General features: G+C 41.1%; 2 protein-coding genes across 2 annotated transcripts; one reads left to right on the forward strand and one right to left on the reverse strand.

Annotated features, from left to right (window-relative positions):
• pmch (pro-melanin-concentrating hormone) lies at positions 1–4491 on the forward strand (the record flags this gene model as incomplete). Its single annotated transcript, XM_080491573.1, has 3 exons — positions 1–246; positions 3053–3191; positions 4442–4491. The coding sequence occupies 3 exons, from the start codon at positions 1–3 to the stop codon at positions 4489–4491; spliced, it is 435 nt and encodes a 144-aa protein (XP_080347699.1).
• A 100-nt stretch (positions 4492–4591) lies between these two features.
• On the reverse strand, positions 4592–21630 carry parpbp (PARP1 binding protein). The gene is made up of 11 exons (XM_080491661.1): positions 21556–21630; positions 21039–21194; positions 19494–19730; positions 19338–19421; positions 16114–16284; positions 15866–16020; positions 12413–12596; positions 12080–12261; positions 9293–9374; positions 6657–6840; positions 4592–6280 (listed from the first exon to the last, which is right to left on the reverse strand). The coding sequence occupies exons 2-11, from the start codon at positions 21186–21188 to the stop codon at positions 6015–6017; spliced, it is 1695 nt and encodes a 564-aa protein (XP_080347787.1). The 5' UTR covers positions 21189–21194; positions 21556–21630; the 3' UTR covers positions 4592–6014.
• Between the last annotated feature and the right edge of the window lie 29 nt (positions 21631–21659).

Raw genomic sequence — 21659 nt, forward strand, 5'->3', positions numbered from 1 at the left:
ATGATCTCCATCTACTTCGTCCTCTTCGCTCTGCGGCTCTTCTTTGGGTTGAGCAGCCACTCGGCCGTCGCCGCCATGCCCACCGCTCAAATGGACAGCGGCGCATCGGACGAGGACGGGCTGATCCCGATGGACGAGCCCATCATCGAGCCTCCGCTCGTCCCACCAATGCTGTACCGACGGAGCCTCATGTTGGACTCCAACGTGAGGGGCGACGATGAGAGCCCGAAGATCATCATCGTCTCAGTAAGTGCCACAACACTACCGATGCATAATTAAAATCATTAACAAATTAACTTTGATGGTTTTAGATGTCTTTAACGTGCCTATCCTTACTTAAGATAATGCGTCAGAGCAGGAACTCCAGAAGCAATTAGTAGCATAAAAAGCTACTTCTTTATAAGATGCTGATGACATGACTTTTTCTTGTTAATCCTAGTTCATTCATCATTTTAAGCTGGAAAAATTCTATTTCAACACCACTAGAGATGCAATACCAGTTTACGGAACAGCAACACGTTAGCATTGCTTGTTTTGAAGCAAAGTTGGCTAAATTGACTATTTTGTCAACATTTGTTGTGAAAGATATTTTTCCAGCCAGTCACTGGTTAGCAGTGTCTCTCCGCTTCTGGCTTTTATTTTGATGAAAACAATTTACTGCTAGCCCCACTTTAGCCCAAAGATGACATTTTAGCATCATTGACTCAAAAGGAAAACATACCAAAATTGAACATAAAGATTTTTGCAGTTTGAGTAACTTATGATCTGATATTAACTACTTTTATAGTGCACGCTAATTATTAGCCAGCTGCAACGTTATTGATGTAAACCAAAATTACCAAAACCGAGCAAATGTATTTCACATTTTGACTGCTTGTGTTACAGTAACTTGGTTATATAGAATCTATTCATAAGGAAAAAGAACCAAAAAAAACATTTGACAAGTTAGCTATTAATAAACTGAATTTCTGCTTTGTACACGAACACGAAAGCTATTTTTGAAGCTAGCGGTTGGTTAGCCACTTTGCGTTTCTGATTTTTATGCTGAGAAAAAAAAGATATACGGTTATCCACATCTTAGCTCGCAGATTACCTTACAAGCATCAATATAACTCGATTAAAAAATAATTTACCTCATGCAGACGTTAGTTTTTCCATGAAAATATGTACATTTTAAAGCGAGTGGTTGGTTCGCACTTATGCTTTCCGATTGTGAAAGAAAGGTAAAATATCTTACAACTACCATCATGTTGACTTTATTAGCATTGTTGATTGAAATGGAAACTTTAATTTACTGTTGATTTTATCTCCAAGTTAAATTATTTGTACATGAAGCTACATTTAAACCAAGCAGTTGGTTAGAGTTGTGGCTTTAATGCTAATTACATGTCGTCTGCTGCAGAGATTGTTGATTTTAAATAAAACGGAAAAAGAATTCACTACTAATATTGACTTGAAACAAACTGTTATTGTTTGGCTAAACTGTTTCCTCCCAGTGAACGTCAAACACAATTTCTTCCTTTAAATAACTTCGGCCAATCGTGGTTCAACAAAGAGCACTTTATCTCCTCTCTGCGAAGGAACACTTGACCCTTTCAATTGGCCGCCATTCTCCCGTCTGCTGTTAAGTGAATATTTCATACACATCTATTAAAAAATTTAACAGCAGCGCTGGAAAACCGGGAAATACTATTAGCCGAAAAGGTCAAATGATCACAATCCTATAAAGATTTATTGGAATCGCAGTGGGAAGAATGATGATATAATGGAGCTCCCTCAAACGTTTATCAGGAAACGGTGTCCTCCCGAGTGTCGTGAACACAGCAGTTATCTCTGCGCTAATGAGGAACAGGCGGACACAACAAAGACTTCTGGGCGAACTGGCGCTGTGGAAGAAAAAGGGCCACTGTTATAAAGTAAAAAAAAAAAAGAAAAAGAGGAGGAAACACATTTCTTCCATTTGGGGTTGCTGTGGTTTGGAGCAGCTGCTGAAGGCAGATCCAGCACCTGTGCTGCGAGAGCAGAGACAATCTGTTAAATATATAACACATGCCTGATTTTCTAATGAAATTGGAACATTTCTGAAGTATTCATACGTATTTATATATATAATGACTATTTAATATGTGTACAGTGACCTTAGGTGTTTTGATAGATACAGGTAAAGAAAACGAATTATCATCGACGAGTACTATTTCATTTATAAAATTATTTTTTCATTTATATTTCATTTTTACAATGTAATGACTTGTATTTTTTATATCTATATAATTTTATATGACTAATATATTATTAATACTTAATAGTTTTTCTTTATGAATACAATTTACTTTTTTATTAACTTTTGAAAACTTATATGGTTTTTTGCATCCACCAAGGAGGTTATAAAATCACCTGCCTTTATTTGTCCGATAACAACATACCCCAAAAACTAATGAGCCGATATTCATGAAAATTGGTACACAGGAGCATTTTGCTCAAAGAAAGAATCCATTGCATTTTGGTGGTGATCCAGATCAAACATAATTCTTACAAATGTTCATATTGTTCGATATTGTTTCATGCTTAGCCTGTAAATGACAAGAGCATTGTGGGAAACTAAACACCAAACTACATAAACTAAATAAATGAATAGAGGCAGTTGATCTAGATCTGGAATATGTGTCATTTCCATGTGTCCATGTCTACCCTTGGCGGAGGTCAGACATTTCTGACTGCTCTTGTTTATGATATGTACATAATTACTTTATATTATTCATAATAGATGTATTGTATTTATTTAAAATGTAATATTATTTGAAACAAGATATTAGAATTTATATTTTTATATATGCTTAAAATAAATGTTTTTTTCTTTACTACTTTTACCTTCTGCTTTATTTTTATTATTTCTTTTTTTTTTATCAAAACCCAAACAGGTGGGGGAAAAAATGTTGCAACTCCCTGGCTTCCCCGACCTGGGTGGCACACAGGGGGGCTCGTCCCACACTTTGAGAACGACTAGGCTGACTAACAGTTGGAGGACTGAAAGATGTTGCATATTTTGTTTCAGGACACGAAGCTGAAAGGCCACAGCCTCCGAGGACCGAACCCTGCCTTCCCCCGTACCCTCCTCCTGCACCCGGACCAAAGCTTGAGCCACACGGCCCCCGAGTACAGTCTGAAAATGGAGAGAGATACGGACATAGACAGTAAGTTCACGTTTGCTGATAAAGCTTTCAAGGTGCTATTTACAAAAATAAGCTTAAATACATGCTTGACCCATAGGGGGCAGCATAGAGCTACCAGGTTGAGATGACAACTGCAGCTCGCAGTTTATTTTCATGAAATTTGTTTGGATTCGAACAGATTTTTTTCGATAAGTACTGAAACTGTAGCTTATGTAGCATTAATGATCTTTGACAAGCTAAAAAGCTAAAAAAAAAAAGAAAGATTCTTGTGGATCGCAATTGAAATTCTCAAACTGTTAAGTTTGAGCTGATTTTGAAATGTATTACACGTTTTAGTAAATGTTTATAGCAAAATTAGCAATAGCACTTTTAGTAGTTTTAACCTTTATACCTACTTCAGTTATTCTTTGCCAATTTACCTTTTTAGCTTCTTTTTTTTTGAACGAATTGACTTTTAGGTCATTTTTAGTAGTTTACCCAGCTTTTGTTTGAAGCTTTTTTAGTTTTAACTGACTTAATTTATTTTCACCAGTTTAAAACACTTCAGCCATTTTGTCATTTTTTTTTTGCTGTTTATAGCAAGCATATGTTTTCCATGGATTTTTAAATTTTTAGCAACTCTTCAAGTATTTTAACTACTATATTTTAGCTAAATTTTTTTATTTTTTTCCAACAGTTTATCTTTTTCTTTTTTCAGCTATGTTTAACAGCTAAACCATTTTTGATACAGCAATGAACTGGTTGTCAAAATGAAATTTTTTTTTAAAGTGGTGTGGCATATTGTTTTTATTGGCCAATTGAATTTTTGTTGCTTTAAGCTTGTTTTAATTAATGGTTTTGTCCTTTTTTCTTAAAAGGGTAATTTGCCCTTCAAGCCATTTTACCTCCTTTTGGCTTAATTTCCTGTTTTGTTGTAGCCTTTTAAGCTACTTTGAGCCATTTTTAGTATTTTAAGTTTTTAGGCTACTTTAAGGCATTTAAAGAATTTTCAGTGATACATCTACTTTAGCAGCTTTACTTTGTTCACAGCCATTAACAGCTAAAATAATATAAATTCAAGTGTTTTATTTGTCTACCTGAACTGTCAAAAGATGATTTTAATTTTTAAATTAAAATTGAAATCAAATGAGAGTATTTAAAGACAATTAAAGAGTTCCATGGATCCACTTCAGAGGGGTTTGAGGGTCCCTTAGTTTCGATCAGTTTACAATCTTAAAAAAACATTTCTCCTTTTATACAAATGAAACAAACTCTTTTTCTGCCTATTTCAGTGCTGCGATGTATGATCGGACGAGTGTATCGACCCTGCTGGAAGGCATGAGGCTGCCCGTGCTGCTGCCTGTCTGTAAAGATCTTTCTCTGAAAGTGTTTAACAGTGAGATTCATTTTCCTTCTTGTAGAAAAAGCAAGATGACAAACCTGTAAAACAATGTATTTATTAAAAACACAAGGTTGCAATCATTTACAGTGTGGACATTCATTTGGTCTGGAAGAGCATCCGTAATAAAGTGCGATAAAAAAGAAAAACTGATTCCCACGTGATGTAATCAGATTACTCACGTCATTATCTGTGCTGCTTGTTCAAAATGCCACTTCGAGTTGAGTGAAATTGAAAATGTTTTGGTTTTTTTTTAATAAAAAAAGTCAAAAACTCAATATATCGTAAAACTGATGCCTCATATACAATTTAGGTAAAGATACAAGAGAAATGAGAAAAACATTTCAAACAAATGCAAAACTCAATAACTAACTGGTAAACTGAACTAAAAACAAACGTAGTCCTTCTTCTTGAACTATGAACTATTAAATGTGAAGCTAATGTTAGCAGCTAGCTCGCGGTTTATTGGCTAAAAGTCTTACTAATCTTAGAAAACCTGCTACAAGCTACATATTTAACAACCATAGGAACTTCTGATAAAAGGTTGAAAAGATAACACATTAAAGAAAATTCCTATTACGATAAATATAACCGTAAGCCAAGTTAGCAAACTGTTCTTTTATTTAAGTTAGCTAGCTTTCACTATATATTTAGCGTACAGAGAATACTAACAGACATTTATGTATTTTTTAAACGTTATGTTGTTTGGAAAACACCAAAGTCCAAAAAAGTAAAAATGTATATCATATGTTGTAGTCTCACTAATTGTTTGAAGCTGAAAGTCAGGCCCATTTAATTGTAAACTCCAACAATTTATAAAAAAGGCTCACAAATTCTTTATCATGGCTAAAGCACATCGATTAATATTGAGATTACTTTTATAAAGTGAAACAACTGAATACGATTTTATGTCAAGCTAATTTGATGACAATCTTAAGCTAATCTACAAATGAGCAATTTTAACTTTTCTGTGTCTGTAAGCTAAGACGAAATAATGGAGTATTAGCAGTAACTTGTTAACAATAACATCCAGATTCTCAAAAAAAAAATGGAAAATTCATATGTTTTACCACAGTTCCGATGTTCACTTGTTAATGCAATACTGGCCTAACGGCTATGAGTTAAAATTATGACATTATCGTACCTTTGCTTGTAAGAAAAGGCAATAATCCTACATTTTCTTAAATGCCTCAACTTATTCACATTTTTGTAATTTATGTATGAACATTTATTTTTTGCTTCTGACTTGTTAAAGCTGCACATTGGCATAAAGACAAAGAGATAATGATTTCTTCTCAAAACTCTTGATAAAGTTTTTAAGCCATTTTAAAGTTGAGTTGTTTATCGGAGTCTTTTGTCGAGGATATCTGCGAAAAACAAAGTATCAGGGTCAAAAACTCATCTGACACTTGCTTTTTACTGGGTGATAATGGAGGTAATTTTGAGGATTTGATGAGGGCAAATCTTCAGACTCTGAAGAAGCTGGTGAGTTTTCCTTGTCCAGCTATCAGCTTCTTCTTGCCAACAGTCTTTCCAGGCATCTTGAGGATTGCTTTCTTCTGCGGAGGCTCGTTCTCCGAGTCCAGCTGCTTCCGCTTTTTGCCCCTGCCCTGCATCTTTTTGTCACCCTGCCCGTCGCCTCTGACCGGGGCATTTCCACTCCTTTGCCGGAGGGCGGCCCCCCGCTGTGCCTCGCGTCGCGCCTCGTTGGGACCCCCGGAGGAAGGCTCGGCTGTGAAGAGCGGAAACAAAGCAGAGTGACGAGTCGGAAAGTGGTGACGGGGTTTCTGACGTTCGCTTCTGTTCGAGTGTTTGTTCTGCCGAGCCGAAACTGGAGTCGTGTAAACCTGCTGGAGCCGAGCCCACCGGACAAAAACGCAGGAGGTGGGGGCAGGAATAGGCAAAACGTCTGTGTGAGCGAGAGCTTTTTACTGCACATGTGGGGCCGAGCAGGTTTTATAGAACAGAGATCCGTTTAACGGCTGATGGTAAGCGGCGGTCCCAGGGCGGGGTCTGACAGGAGTTCAGGGCCGGAGCTGCGGAGGCCTTCATCCAGGCCCTTTAGCTTTTCTCCACATGCCGGGGAAGTCGACCAGAATTGAACGTACCTGAGGTTGCGTCCTCCACGTCGTCCTCCACGTCTTCATCCACCACGGGGGTCTTGGGTTTGGGTGCCGGGTGCTTGCAGGTGGGAGCCTGGCTGCTGCTGGGGAAGTCCAGCACTCTGCTGAGAGGCGGATCCTCGTCCGTGTACGTGCAGGCGAACTGGGATCGGAGCGCCCGTTCTTTGGGCTGAAATAAATAGAAATACGTTGGAGGCAGCTGATTGGACCACCAGGTTCATGATCAACCTGCAGGACTCGAAAGTTGTGTGGGGGCTTCGAAACTCCAAACATCTAAACACTAAATAACACTAGAAGCAGATGGAAATGACTTGAATTTAGGGCCGGATACGTAATAAAAAACTGACTGAATAAAGCGGCACAATACATTGGTAATGGATCATTATCAGTGTCAATGTGCGATAAATGCAGATAGCAAAAGGTTTAAAAAAAGCTAAATGTAGCGCAAATTTATCATTATCGCAATAAAATTCACAATATACTTATTATTATAGATAGAGCAAACATGACGCTACAAATTTGTTGCTGCGAAGTCGCTGGAAACTCGTCAAACATCTCACGCACACAAGTCAGCAACACCCTGATGTCGGTCACTGGCGCGAGGAAAAAAACAACTTATCCCTGTTGACATGAACACTGACCAAAAATGTCACACAAGCAATCGGCACATACACATCCCCGACAAGAAATTGTATATTCGCTTCCTCAATATGAGCAGAATGTAAGGAGAACCATCCTAATGCATTTCTTTTGTTTTATTCTATTTTCTTTTTTTACTTTTTATAACAGGCCATGCTGTTTAGTTTTGCGGTCAATGAAAAAAAGCTAGTTTCATATATATATGTTTTTTTGTTGCTTTTCCCCCCCGTTGTACCGAGCCGTGACTTGTGTGTACCGTTACACTCCTCTTAGTGGGTAACGTCAGCAGAACTCGATGCTACTTTGAGATTTATATTTGAGACGCACGGGTCCTCATTAAAAAGTCTGGTCAGTTCGAACGAAGTGAACGATACTGAAGGCTACAATCCCGACTCCGGGGCATACAGATCCTCAGCTTTTGATCTTCGCCTGTTTAGGATTATCACAATCCATGGATTTCACCCTTTAGGCCACAGTAAGGAAGAGAGCGGGCGGTGGGCGGGGGTTGTAAGAGCCGGGTGGGTCTGTGAATCGCAAAGGGATCAAAGCCTTTGTGTTTTTCAAAAGAACTTCTTCTAACAAAGACCCTAAAACAACAGACGTATGTTCATAAGGCGTACAGGACGGGGGCGGACAAACTGTGACTGTAGGAGGACATCTAATCTCATTACGACAGTCTGGACATTTCTACAAACATTTCTACAGATTTCCCATTCTCAGGCAGGGGAGATCAGAAAACGGGCTCTTAGAAATATAAAATCGTCAAGTAAAGTGACATTTTGAAACGTCCCAAAGATCCGGAACCGAATCCAATCGCTTCCCAGAGTGCCAGCTGACGTCAGCAGTGATGAAACCGCCGGATGAGTCCGCGATCAACTCGCTCAGCAGAACCCCCCGACGCCCCCAACAATATGGCGTCTTCAAAGCGAAAGCCGTTGCTGGGAGCTTCCGCCGGCCGAGTTCAAGAAGCGGTGAGCTGCCCGGGGACCGTTACGACGCGCTCATACAGGAAGCCGGCCAGGTTGCTGGGAGCTGGAGCCACATCTGCTCGCGCCATCAGGAACGAGTTCAGCACACACGTTCCTGAAGTCGTTCACACAGCTGATCGAAAAGGGCTTTAGAGCAAACACTGACCCTGCGGTTTAGAAACTTTTTTTCTTCTAGTTGTTCTACGTAATTTTGGCCATTTCTGCTGACTTAGCTATTTTATGTTTCCATCCGCTTAAGTGTTTAATTTTTGCTTACTTTTTGTAATTTGAGGTATTTCAGACAGCTTTTACCTTTTTTAGGAGCTTGTTAAAAATGTTTTCCCGCTCATAAGTCGTTTACACCTTTTCTTAAACAATTTTTCCGAATCAATTACAGCTATACAACGAAAATCAGTTTGTCATCAGTAAAAAAGATTTGACAAATTTTGCATGGGTGTGACACACATACTCAGCTCTGCTGCTCATCCCGCAAACGGTTGTTATTTACAAATGAGGTATCATTAAAAAACTATTTTCTATTTGTTCCATTTTATCATTGTTGGAGAAATAATTTGCTTTTTACATTCCATAAAGTCTAAAAAAGATCAAATTCTAGCTGCACGCTGATGAACTGTAGGATTGGAAAGATGGAAGAAAGATTCTCACATCAATTATTCCATTCAGTCTTTTATAAAGTGTAAGCAAATGAGCCTCAACAATGGGAAAAGTCACCACCAAGACTGGGTTAATGGTTTGAATCCCCCACAAATCACTTTCTCCGTGTGCGCTGGATTTAAACGGCAGCCTCGAACCAGCACCAGAGAGCTGAAACACAGCTGTGCAAACGGCAACCGGTGGAAGTCGGTTAAGATGTGAGCTTCAGCTAAGCAAATACATAATAAGAATACCGGGGAGAAATTACAGGATGTAAAGCCGTTATTTTCAATGTTTGCACATCTGATTCAATTTGGAGTAACTGATGGGTTGGATTTTGGGCGGAGGGGCCCACGGTACCTTGGGTCTGAGCAGGTCCGCTCGGCTCTGGACGCGGTTCCTCAGGGGCTCTGGAGAACATCCAGTAGACACTTCAGGGGATCTGTGGGGAGAGCGCCACCACCAGAAGAGGAGAGGTCTTAACATGAAACCGTTTGCAGCATGTTTGACACACTGAAACACTAAAACACCAGGCGTTCTGCACCAAACATGACCGGCGGCTGTTAGTCGACGATATTATTCTTATTTCAGATGTTTGAGTGGTGAAATTGTTCCAGTGTGATGTGGGAGGACTTTCCTCCGTAGGGTTTCAGAGTTCTGGAGTCTCACGTTGGTCTAATTTCTGCTTCGGGGGTTTAAAACCACTCTGCCTGAACTCTGTGAAAACCGTCAAAATTACCGTATATTCCAGAATATAAATCGCATTAAACTTTAAACAATATCATTGAGTATTTCTTTGCATTGTGGAATCTCAGTTAATGGATGGCTGAGGACAGACTTCCACCATGAAAAAGGACAGAACAGGAGACGGTGACTCTCTTCTTAGCGGAGTCATCACCCGCAAATCTCATTTGTCCTTGTTAAACATGTATATTGGTGTTGGACCTCAGTTGAAACTTGCCTGAAAATGTTTTTTGCCTGAAATTTTTTGTTTGTTTGAGTTCTTTGTTCAAACCAGAATTGCCCACAAGGGGGCGCACCCCAAAACAAAAGATTGTTACCATGCTACCAGGTTGTTATAAACACTGGAGGCTAATATCATATCTGTTAAATTTAGCGGTTAGCCGCTAATGGGAAAAACTTATTTTCCGGACTGTAAGTCGCATCAGTCAAAAACATGTGTCACGAAGAGGAAAAGAACATATCTTTTTAGCTGCGGGGATCGCGATGTCTGCCTGCCAGGACACAATTTAAAGTATTATAATCTGTAAAAGTCACTTTTTCCCTCTAAACATTACGGTAACAGTAGTTTAATGACCAAACACGTGGGAAAACTCCCCATTAACCTCAGCTGGAACTTGTTTAATTGCCATGTAGCCAAAGCAAGGTGGCAATCTTAGTGTTGCGTTCATTTAAACATGGCACACCGATCCCTAATATCTGTGGGATCAACTGAGGTTGTAGGTTTTCTCTGCTCCACTGAGGACGGGCTTGTCCTCAAACAGCACCAGTGGAGACGGAGTCCAGGCTGGGAAGTACCGTGTTGGCGATGACATTGGTGAGAAAACCACCATCATAAAGCTTTTGGCGCTCAGAGTTCAGTCCTAATTATTCCAGTAGAAAGTAGTAAAGTTTTCCGAAGCAGATGGGACTTCATTCATGACTTTTTCAGCCTGTGAGAAAATTTCTCGCTCGATTTGACGGATTATCGCCACTAAAAGCCACTCTTGTCCCCATTAAATTATTTTTCCTAATTTAAGTGAAGGTAACAGTCGCTTCGTGGCCAAACACCAGCAAAATCTCTCTTTCGCCTTAGCTGCACCTTGTTTTATTGGTGTTTGGCCAATGCAAGCATGAGACCATGAACAGCAATCAAACTTGAATTTGGCAGTGTCTGTCAATTAACTGAAAACAACTTGAAGCACATGAGCAGGTTCCTTCTGCTCCCCTGAGGATGAGCTACCGCTTCTAGCTTTTAAACTAGTGAAAAAAAAAAGAGAGAACTCTTAACCATTCTTGTCGAGAGTAACGAGGATTCCAGAAGACGTTGGGACTTTGGTAACATTTTTAGCTCTGGGGGATTATTCAGAATTCTGTTTTAGTGCTTTTTAGAACAAGTATGCTTAAGTAAGTCTGCTAACTTTGGTTGCAGTCATCAAAGTAAAAATATTTTAAACTGAACACTAATTGCCAAGTCCTGTGGTGTCAACTGGATCAACGTGAAGAGACAATTGCTTCAGACAACTATGACCTATCCACAGTGATTATTCTATCTGAGACTACGACAACGTTCCATGTGAAAATGCATTGTTTTTGCATATTTCAAGTTTACACAGGTACTTTTTGAACGATATCTGTTTACATGGAAATGTAAACCCCCCCCTGTTTCCATAGAGACAAGTGTTTTCCCAAGGTTCCCCCTTCTGGGCTGTTTTCAGAGAGTTGTATTTCCAGTGACTCCGAGCACCGCTTTTGTGTAAACGGACACCATAAACACTACAAAAGTTTCACGTTATCCCTTGTTGCCGGGAAGATAAGGCTTACATAATGTCATCTGCAGTTCTGGAATCTCAAATGTTGCCTGAATTATAATCAATAAAAGACCCTCTTAACATTAATAATATTACAATTGTTGCTGATACACCAACAAAAACTTCCAATGTCCTCTGCTAATGCCAATGGTGTTTGGTCAAATCGAGCATGCTAAACTAAGACAACTTGCCCAGCAATCAAAAATAATGTGGTGCCCATTAAAATCTGGCAAAGACGGCACCGATCACTAAAATCGGTGGGATTAATGAAGGGTGTTGGATTGGAAGCCACTGGTTCACACTACCTCTAGTAACCCTCTTGGATCCTAATAATATTTGGAGAGCGCAAAGACGCCCTACAAAACTAGAAGTCAGTTATATACAGCCCTGGAAATGTGAGAAGTCAATTTGATGGACTATGATCGACAAAAGACATTTTTTTTCATCCTAAAAATTAATTATAGTGATGTTTTTACTCGCATACCTGCAAAAACTACAGCATTGTGTTTTATTCACACGCTAAAGATAGCCGGCATCGGTTGCAATCAGTTGATGAGGCGTCCCTTCTAGCTGACGTAAATCTTGATGTGTCGGTAGGTTAAACTGTGTGACCCACCTGAAGAGCATGAGGACGCAGGTGGCCTCTGCTCCGCTGAGGACGGGCTGGTCCTCACACAGCAGGTCCGCCTTGTTGGAACATGGAGGATTGAGGGCTTCTTCATCCAGCAGCGCCATCAGCACCTTCACGGTGTCCCGACCTCCGAACGCAGTGGCGTGATTGACCGCGTAAGCTTTTGGCTGCAGGTGAACAAACACGACTACAATCGGGGCTCTGTCGGCGCGGCCGTTCAAGGAAAGTGGTTTTTCTGTACGGAGGCATGAAGTTCAGGCGAGACCGACCAGACTCCAGCGAGTTCCACCTGGCTGGAGAGCAGAGGCTATACATTACCCTGGCAGGACTGATCCCCGTCCCGCTTCCATTAGCGGTCTGCTTCTGGATCTGGTGGAGCTGGCAGATCCTCTCCTTCAGCTCCTCCGTCGTCTCTTCGGCGGCGGCGTACACTTCCTCTGCGCTGCCGCGTCCCTTCACCAGCACGGCCCTGATGGCGGCGACCAGCCGGGCTCCACAAGCGCTGACAATCAGACAAGGTGACGGTCAATGACGGACTCGTTTCGAGAGCAACAAAGCTACATTTGTTATTTTGGAGACTTTTCTCTCCGCGGAACACATGTGGCTTCTCATCTGGATGGAATTAAAAACGTTCGAGGGTTCAGCCAATGTTTGCCAACATGAATAACTTTCTCCTCAAACTGAAAAACCCAGAAAAGCCGGGGCCTTAGTCTGAATGTCTTCAGCAGATATACTCCAGCTTCACTTTCAATTAATCGGACACTGACTTTAAGGGCTCACAGTAATTGTTTTACTGTTAACATCCAGTCAGTGCATCGCCGCTCTGCCAATGTTAACAGTTCTGAAGCTGAAAAATATGTTCCAAATCCATGTTAAAGTCACTCTGGGCACAGTCACCGCGCTCGCCGATGGCCCGTCAGCTGAGAAACTCCAGAGTTTCACCACTTTACAGTTCGAGTGGATCTTCGCCTGTATTTGTCTGCGCTGCCTGTCCAAAAATCATAGCAGCGTTTCGCTTACGTTGGTTTCTCGCATTCAAAAAAATATCAAGGCAACTCCATTTGAATGGCACGCCAGCAGCAAGGCACTTTGAACTGCTTTAAGTTCACAATTATGTAACTTGTGAGAAATGCAGGATAAAAATAATGATATAAACCTTAACCATTTAAAACAGAATAAGAAAAAGAAGTGTATGGTTCACGAGATATCGTTTATTTCTAAGGTTTATCGGCGGACAGCTGCAAGAATAGATGGTGGTGGTTTGGCAACATGACAACTGATTTTTCTTGCAAAACTTTCGCTGAGTTTTGGGTGTCCGTTTACACGCCAATGGTGCTCGAAGTCACAGCAAATGCAAAGCTACGAGTCCGTCTCCATAGAAACGATGGAAAGCTCAGCTTTTCTGAAGTTGCGTTTTCCATTGCCGAATAAACGCAAAACTTCCCTCAAACGACGCGTTTTCTCTTGAAACTTTGCTTGAATGGGACCTTTTGCACACTCACTGCAACGTCCATCCTCATTTTTAACGTTGGGCTCTCCTGTGAAAGCCGGTTTTCCGTGAGAGCTGGAGCCGTCTCCTTCATCTGTGTGCACACTTAAAAGATTGCAGTGAGGTGGAGGAGGCGGCGGTCCGGCCGTGACCCGGCCCTGATGTGAGCGAGCGGGGATCGGTAACAGAATCATTTGGGAAAACAGATGTTAGCTGAACAAGGGGCCCTGAACTGGCCGCAGAAGGTGTTTGTATGAGGAAACACAGTACTCCGCTGAGAGCGGAAAGGCACTGCCTGTTGAAAGACGCGTGTTGGCCCGGTTCGCCGGTGTCTCATCAGACGGGAGCTCTCTCATCGACCCGCACGAACTGAGAACCCTCAGAACAGCAGCACGCTACTGCACAAACACCACAGTGTGTTGTTATGGCTAACGTCGCTAACTGGGACCGCTACAAAGGGCGCCCTTCGGCGGCCTCACATGACTGAATGGCTAAATCATTTCTGATAGCCACTTCTGTAGTGCTGCCAGATGCGTCATCGTTCAAAATAGTCTGCAAACGGCTCGGAGAGTGATCTGCGGGTTTGATGAAAGTGGGCGCAAGCTAACAAGTTCTCCAACGAGGCTTTGATGTTCGCAAAGATGAACATGCTTTAGCAATCCACACGTTATCACGAGAGAGCTTGGATGGAGTCATTACGGGGATTTGAGAGGGGATAATACCGAGCTGCACGTAGGACAGGTGGGTTTGAGGACGGCAGCTGTGACTTCAGTGCTACACAGGTGTCCGACACTGATATCCACACAGCTCCTCCAGCTTATTGAAGCCGACTGAACTCGCCGGTCGAGTCGCACAGCGGGGAGAGAGGAAGCAGAATTGAACCTGAACTCCAACAGCGGAGAGAAGAAATTTCCATTCAATCATAAATCATGAGATTCTCTGGCTTTGACTGAGGCTGGTACGTTTTCTTGGAATCTCTGTGTTCCCCCCCTTCATCAGCGCAGTACGACTTCTCCATCGACACCAACAAAACAACAAGGCGCTGGAGTGTGGCGGGTCCGTATGAACATGCAATAATGACGAAAACCTGAAATCAATACAAACTCTCATAGAGATGATGTTATTGTGTTTGTTCTTTCTCTTGTTTACATCAGCTGTGACTGGGCTCTTTTTTGTGTGCATCAGCAGCGTTTCAGAAGTGCGGTTGGTTGACTTTGTCTTTTCTTTTTTTGGTCATATTTCTTAGGCTCTGTCCACATGACAACGCAGTTTCATGTAACTGCATCATTTTTTGGCCGATCATTCACATGGCGTTTTAGGAGCCTGAAAACGGCGCTGCTTTGAGAACGGGTTCCAGAGTGGGGAAATTTGAAAGTCGGCATTGACATTTGGACGGTGAAGACACATATTTCCTTAAAATGATTATGTCTTCTTCTCCATTTTAGGTATATTCTTTTGGCAGAATTACACCACCACCTATAGGTCTGGCATGTGTACTACATCGTTTTGTGTAGTTTATGAAAATTACACAAAACGATGTGTGTTGTGTGGACGCAGATATTTCCTGCACCAATGCCATGTAGACGGAAAACTTTGAGAATGACGGGGAGGAAATAATATAATTTTGGCTCGTGAGGACAGGGCCTTACAGTTTTGTGCTTCTGTGGCCATTACGTATACAATACTTAAACAAATTTATTCTAACCGTTAACTTTTTTGTCTGAATTATTTGCGTATTATTGCACAGTGCATAGAAACATAAGTTATCACAGTTCAGTTGGTCTTTGATGCTATGTATATTGTACGCATTGGCATCGTGATAACAATAAATTTGCGTTTTATTTTCCGCAACCCCAAAATTACAACTTCGAAATATATTAGACTTATTTACAAAGATGTGAAAAGTTTCCCTTGATCTCCAAATGGAAAACACAACAGACAGGATAAGTCACGGTTTTCATGTTGAGATGAACTAAATGAGTTTGACAGATTTACTCTGGACTAGTGGCAATATTAATAAATATTGAATTTATTATAATTTAATTATGTAACTTTTTTAATTAAATTTTTCTAGGTTAGCATGTGCACATATTCATATCATTTTATAATATCTGAATGTATTTTTAGGCTTCATTGTTATTTTTTTTGTTGAAAACTAGTCTCATATCTGCTGAGATACCGAGCCGAATATGGGATTAGTTCTTAGCAGAGCTTGCAACGACCTCCTAACACAGATTTCTGTCAGAATGAGTTTAATCGGTAACGTGTGATTGTTGGTGTACCTCGGGTCAGGGATCTCCCCCAGGATTTCTTCCAGGTTGTCCACAAACTGGACAAACTCCGACAGGCCTTTCACATGCTTCCTGAGTGGGTCAGATTCGGCGGGAGCGTAGCCCCGCCCCCCGAGCTGGACGGCTCGCACAAACGACGTCACGGCCTGCGAGAGAGCGTTAAAAGCGACGCCAAGTTCCGAGTCAGTGCTTTGGGTTTCTGTTGACGTAAAGCGTGACTACATGAGGAGGTTTCTCACCAGGAACAGAGACGTGTTGTTGTCCCGAGCAGCGTGCTTGATGTCGGTGAACGCCTGCCGTCCAAGAGAGCGACTGGGGACGTCGAGCGTCAGCGCCAAGGCCATGTCGTTCTTGGAGTTCACGAGCAAACTTAAATAGGAGCAGAAAACCCTCCGCACGGCCGTTTTCACCTAAAAATCACACCAATACTTCATATTTTAATGACATATAATGACAAGTTATATGCAAAACAAAAGTCAATTTGGTGAATGTTCACGTTTACACTTTTTAATCACTTTCATATAAACAGTCTTTTTGTTGAATCGGAACTCGTACTATTTTCTTATGATAACGCTATTTAGTTCGATAAATATACAGTTCTCAGTTCCGGATTAAATCTTTTGAGTAGACAAATTAGGAATAGTAGTTACCTTTATTTACTTTCTTTTTGAGAAATTGGAATGTCTTTTCTTATCATTCAAACCACATTCAATGTCAACCCATAAGCCGGTTTCAGCCCACCGGCCGTATGTTTGTACAATTATAGACAATCTCGCCTTTTTCAAATAAAATGCTTGAGGTAAACTAGAAGTAATATTAATAATGATGAGAAAGAAATTAAACAGTCCAAGTAAAGGAAAAATTGTCTTTTTGTGTTAAAGTGAATGTGTAAGTATACAGGGTATATATAAATATTTGATTACTTTTGTAGTTCCAGTCACAATAACTGTTAACATTAATATTAGACTTAATTTATAATATCAAATATGATCTTGCACATGGATCGATCCTGGGCTCTTTCCATTTTTTTTAAGTTTACAATAAAAAAAAAAGTTTTGTTACTTGTATTTTTGTGAAATCCTCAGTGACTCTGAACAGCTCCCGCAGGCCTGAGATTATTTGCAGTTACTTGACAAACCAAATATTATTTTGGGGATTCCACAAGAATTGATTTTAGGCCCTTTTATTTTTTGGGAATTACAATCAAAACTTTGTGAAAACAAACGATACCATGCAAAAAAAAAAAAAAAATAAATAAACAAAAACAATTAAGACTTTTTTTTGGATTATTGTTAAAGTTTGAAGGAGCTGTGAGGATGAGCTAATCGTTTTCTCGCAATACACACTTTTCAAAAGACACTCGTAAAAATGATGCCAATGTTACTATTTGTGTATTTTGGATAATACACAAAATAGTCAAATTTTGCACAAAATGTTCGACCATTTAAGGGTTAAATCAGTTTAATTGTTAGTCACATTCAACTATCTGAAGCCGACAGCTGCCATGCTTGGTGCTCAGTCTCTAGTGAGAGCAATTTGGGGTTCCGTGTCTTGTTCAGGGACACTTCGGGGTTGTACCTTGCATTTGAAAGACTGCGCTAAATCCACTTTATTTCGTGGAGAAGAAAAAGTTGAAACCTTTTTCAAAAAGGCTTTAATTCTGTGAACTTTGTTCGAAGATGGATTTTTGTTAGCTTTGCATTTTGATGATTATATATATATATAAATAAGGCTTGTTCGGTATACCGGTACTGTATTGGTATTGCGGTACTGACACCTTTAAAACGATACTATACTGGGCCCGGCATCTTTTTTTTTTTTAACGAGTATTCAGTCTCTCTGTGGGGGAAGCGTCGGCAAGCTACTCCACTTTCTGACTTGTTTTGGACCATCGAAAGTGTTGAAAACAGCGCTCCGGTTTATTTTCTTTTATTCATTTAGTTATTTTTTGCACTCGGGTTTCTCCGAGACGGGATGCGCGAGCGCTCCGACCCGAAATCCGCAACTGAATAAGCGCTTCATACTGGACCTACACAACTTCAAAATAAAAGTCAAAACAACGTGTTTTCAAAACAATCTTCTCCTAACCGAGCGTGTACGTTCAAAAGAATACCGGATGCGCATGCGTAAATGACATGGTGTTTGCGTCCATGTGAGAGTGCGCATGCGTAACTGACTCAAACGACCCGTGGAAACTCCAAAAAAGAAATCGAGTGCATCACTAAACGAGCAGCAAAGAGCAAGAGTCTAGAGAGAGAGAGAGCGAGAGAGAGAGAGAGAGAGAGAGAGAGAGCGAGAGAAACATTGGCTGCTGATACATTCACAAGGCCGCAACTTGTAGAAAAAACAGGTGCTAGAAGTGCTATATGGAAGCACTTTGGCTTTAAAACAAATGAGCACGGTGTCTCCATCAACACCGAAGCACCACTGAGCAAACAGTGTTTGACAACATGTCTGGCCGAAGGGTGGAAACACTGCTAACCTGGCGAAACACCTGAAGGACAAGCACCCAGTCCTGCATGAGGAGTTCAAAGAACGACAGGTAATAAATTATATACCGATGAAAAAAATGCGCTGGAATTTTTTTTAAGCTATTATAAACATTAGTATTATATAAATAATATAAAAGAATATAATATGAAAATATTTTATTTTAGCCATTTAATTTTATAAAGATTACTGCATAGTAACATACCATTTAAAGACATTGGTCCTACTTAAGACAGGCTGTATGAAATGACATTTTTTGTGTTTTCTTTTTATTTGGAAAAGTATCGAAATTATCGAACTCCATGGTGGTATCGGTATCGATACCAAAATGTTGGTATCGTGACAACACTAATATATATATACTATAATGTTGTTTTTTTCCCCACCAGGAATGAATTCGGGATCAATTTTCCTACCTCAACTACTAAAGCCTGTTTCGGTAAATGTCTCACTTAAGCAAGACTTCAATCCAAGGATGTGCGCAAGTTTAAGTGCATCACCTCACAAAGCGGACAGGAGCTCGACTGTCTGAGCGAAACCGCTAAAAACAGCCGCTGGCAGCCGGCGTCAAACCCCACGAGCAGTGACATCACCGTAACGCGGTAATGCGGTGGCAAGAATTCACTATAAACACATAAATCTGCATGTGACGGCACAGAAAGAGAGCGAGAGGCTGCGCTACAGAAGCCCGGCGCTACGTCGTGTTTTAAACATCTGCTTGGTAATTGAATTCACATTGCACTCTTAAATCTGAGTGATATGATATAGAGTTCCTGTCAATAAGAGCAGGATGGATTCCAGACAGAAATTAAGACCGGGACAGTAAAAACACGGATTATTATTGCCTGCAGGAGAAAAGCATTTCATGTTACTAAAACAACTTTATACAGAGGCAAAGGGCAAAGTGGAAAATGGGGGTTTCTTGTGGGAGTTGATGGAATAAGTGGCAGAGAAACGCAGGATGAGGCCTCACCTGTGAGCTGCAGGCTTTTCTAGACGGGGTGCGTGGCGACTCCGGGACGTCTGTTTTTCCAGACAGGAAGTCAAACAGCTGGCTCTGAAAGAGACGTGGACATGTGTTACCTGGCGCCCGGTAGCCAATCTGCTCATTGGCGGGGGTTTCTCGCACCTGGCTGACGGGCTCCTCGGGGTCCAGGTCGGCCACTCGGAGCTGTTTGTACATGGAGGCCACGTCGAGCAGGTCCACGGTGTTGGAGCTCTTCAAGAACGCCTCATACGCCTCCCGCATGAGATCATAGCTCTCCAAGCGTGCAAGGTCGGGGGCCGGCAGGTGAAGTTTGTCTAACAATAAGTGTTTCCAGGCCATCAGGACGTCACTCAGAGACACTTTGAACTCTCGGCCGCGCTGTCACAGGAAGGGAAGCAGTAAGAAAAAAATGAAGAAAGAAAGGAAAAAAATAAATGACTATAATTACCAAAGGCCTGGAACCAATCAGTGGCAGAGCAGGAAGAAACCTTCACCACCTTCCAAAAATAAGCCATGAGCGGTCTCAGCCGGAAATCTGTGGTAATGTCATCAGTTATAGACGTGATGACAGTCGGCCTGATGGTTCAATTGAACTGTGCTGCGACGATGATGTGAGCAGGGCACATGCAGTCTGGCTTTTTAGGATGATTTGCAGCAACAAAGCTTGCAGCAGCAGCTCAGAGAAGAAAAGCGTCATTTTGACTCCAGCCGCAGGATATATCGCAGGCTCTGTGTTATCTCAATATCAACACACATAATACTGATGAAGACTGATTGAACGGCGATAAATCATGTTTCCATGCCCAATCAGATGGAGGCGTACTGTTCAAGGTGTCCCGCCCACTAGGTAGATGTGAGTGTGTGAGGTCACAAAGTGTGCATGTGCAGTTTCCAGTTTGTTGACTTTAGTCTAAATTTGTGGCAAGACAGGGACACAAAAACATTAACGCCAGTTACATACATTTGTGCTGTTTGAGTTACATTATTGCGGTACTCATGCAGTCCTAGTTTTGATACGATTCAATCAACTTGCATGTTCTTTAATTTTCCCCTGCGCTCTTCAGTGGTCACCACAGCGGATCTCCTGCCTCCATCTTCGCCTCCTCGAGGAACCATTTCCATGTCCTCCTTTAATACTGTCTCTGCTCTGAGGTCTTCCTCTTCTCCAGCCTGGCAGCTCCATCACCAACATCTTTTGTGTTACATATTCCTCCGCAAACGTTCAAGCCAAAAACCGCTCAATCTGTTCATTTCTAATCCATCATGCTCCCTCGGGAGCAAAACCGCCACACTGAGACCCCGTTTACTCGACAACGTTTCAAGTGAAAACGCATCGGTTTTGCATTTTTGTTTCAGGAAAGTTTCTCGTTTACATGGAAACGTTTTGAAAAAGATTTACATGACATCCGTTGACAGGTTGCTGAAACTCCATTTGTTGATACAACTCCACATGTTGATATGTTATCGCAACTCCCATTACAGATTATAGGACCAAACCTTTGATTAGTATCCTGTGTTTTTGCTTTTGAGTGGTTTCTTCAATTAATTGTTTCAAAAATCTGTCTTCTGTTTGACTTTGATTATGCATGAATTTTTATTTTTTTGTTGGTAGACTGTGCAAGGCATTGATTGCCCTTTTAGGAATAAATTAAGAGGCTCTGTAGAAATAACTGGATGAGTGTTTACCTGCTTGTTCACTTCTGCCATGGCCAGCTGCAGCACCATCAGCATGCCGTCGGCTCCATGAACCGAAGTCCTCTCTGAGGGTAAAACCCTATGGCACTCCCTCCTGAAGGTCTTCACCATCTGCTTGAGGCGATCTCCCAGAGTCTCCATTATTCCCTAAAACACAAATCACTCTTTAAAATTCTGCAAGATTACACTACCATGATTAATCAGACTATTTAGTGACATAAGTCACAAAATACATCAATATGTAGTAAATGAAGCACTCTTTTTCAAACATGGGCAACACATGTTTCAGAATGCAAACTATTTAGAAGCTAAAATAAGTGTCGTGGATGAAAAAAAGGGAGATTCAAATTTATGTGCAGATTTTGACTACTTCCTCCGACATTATAACCATCACAAATCACAAAAAGGAATCACCTATCTTTTGACAGCTGTCACTACATGCATACACATATCATAAAGCCGACGGGTGCAAAATGACGAAAGACATTTTTTATTAAATAGTGCAAACCTGTAAAAATCGCTGCAGTCTTCACACCACTCCGACCGAAGGTCTGTTTTTGAAATTTAAAATCCCGATGACGTCACCATACGTTGCCCAATCAAATGTTAACT

This window comes from Lipophrys pholis (assembly GCF_963383615.2).
Source record: "Lipophrys pholis genome assembly, chromosome: 22".
Classification (NCBI taxonomy): Eukaryota; Metazoa; Chordata; class Actinopteri; order Blenniiformes; family Blenniidae; genus Lipophrys; species Lipophrys pholis.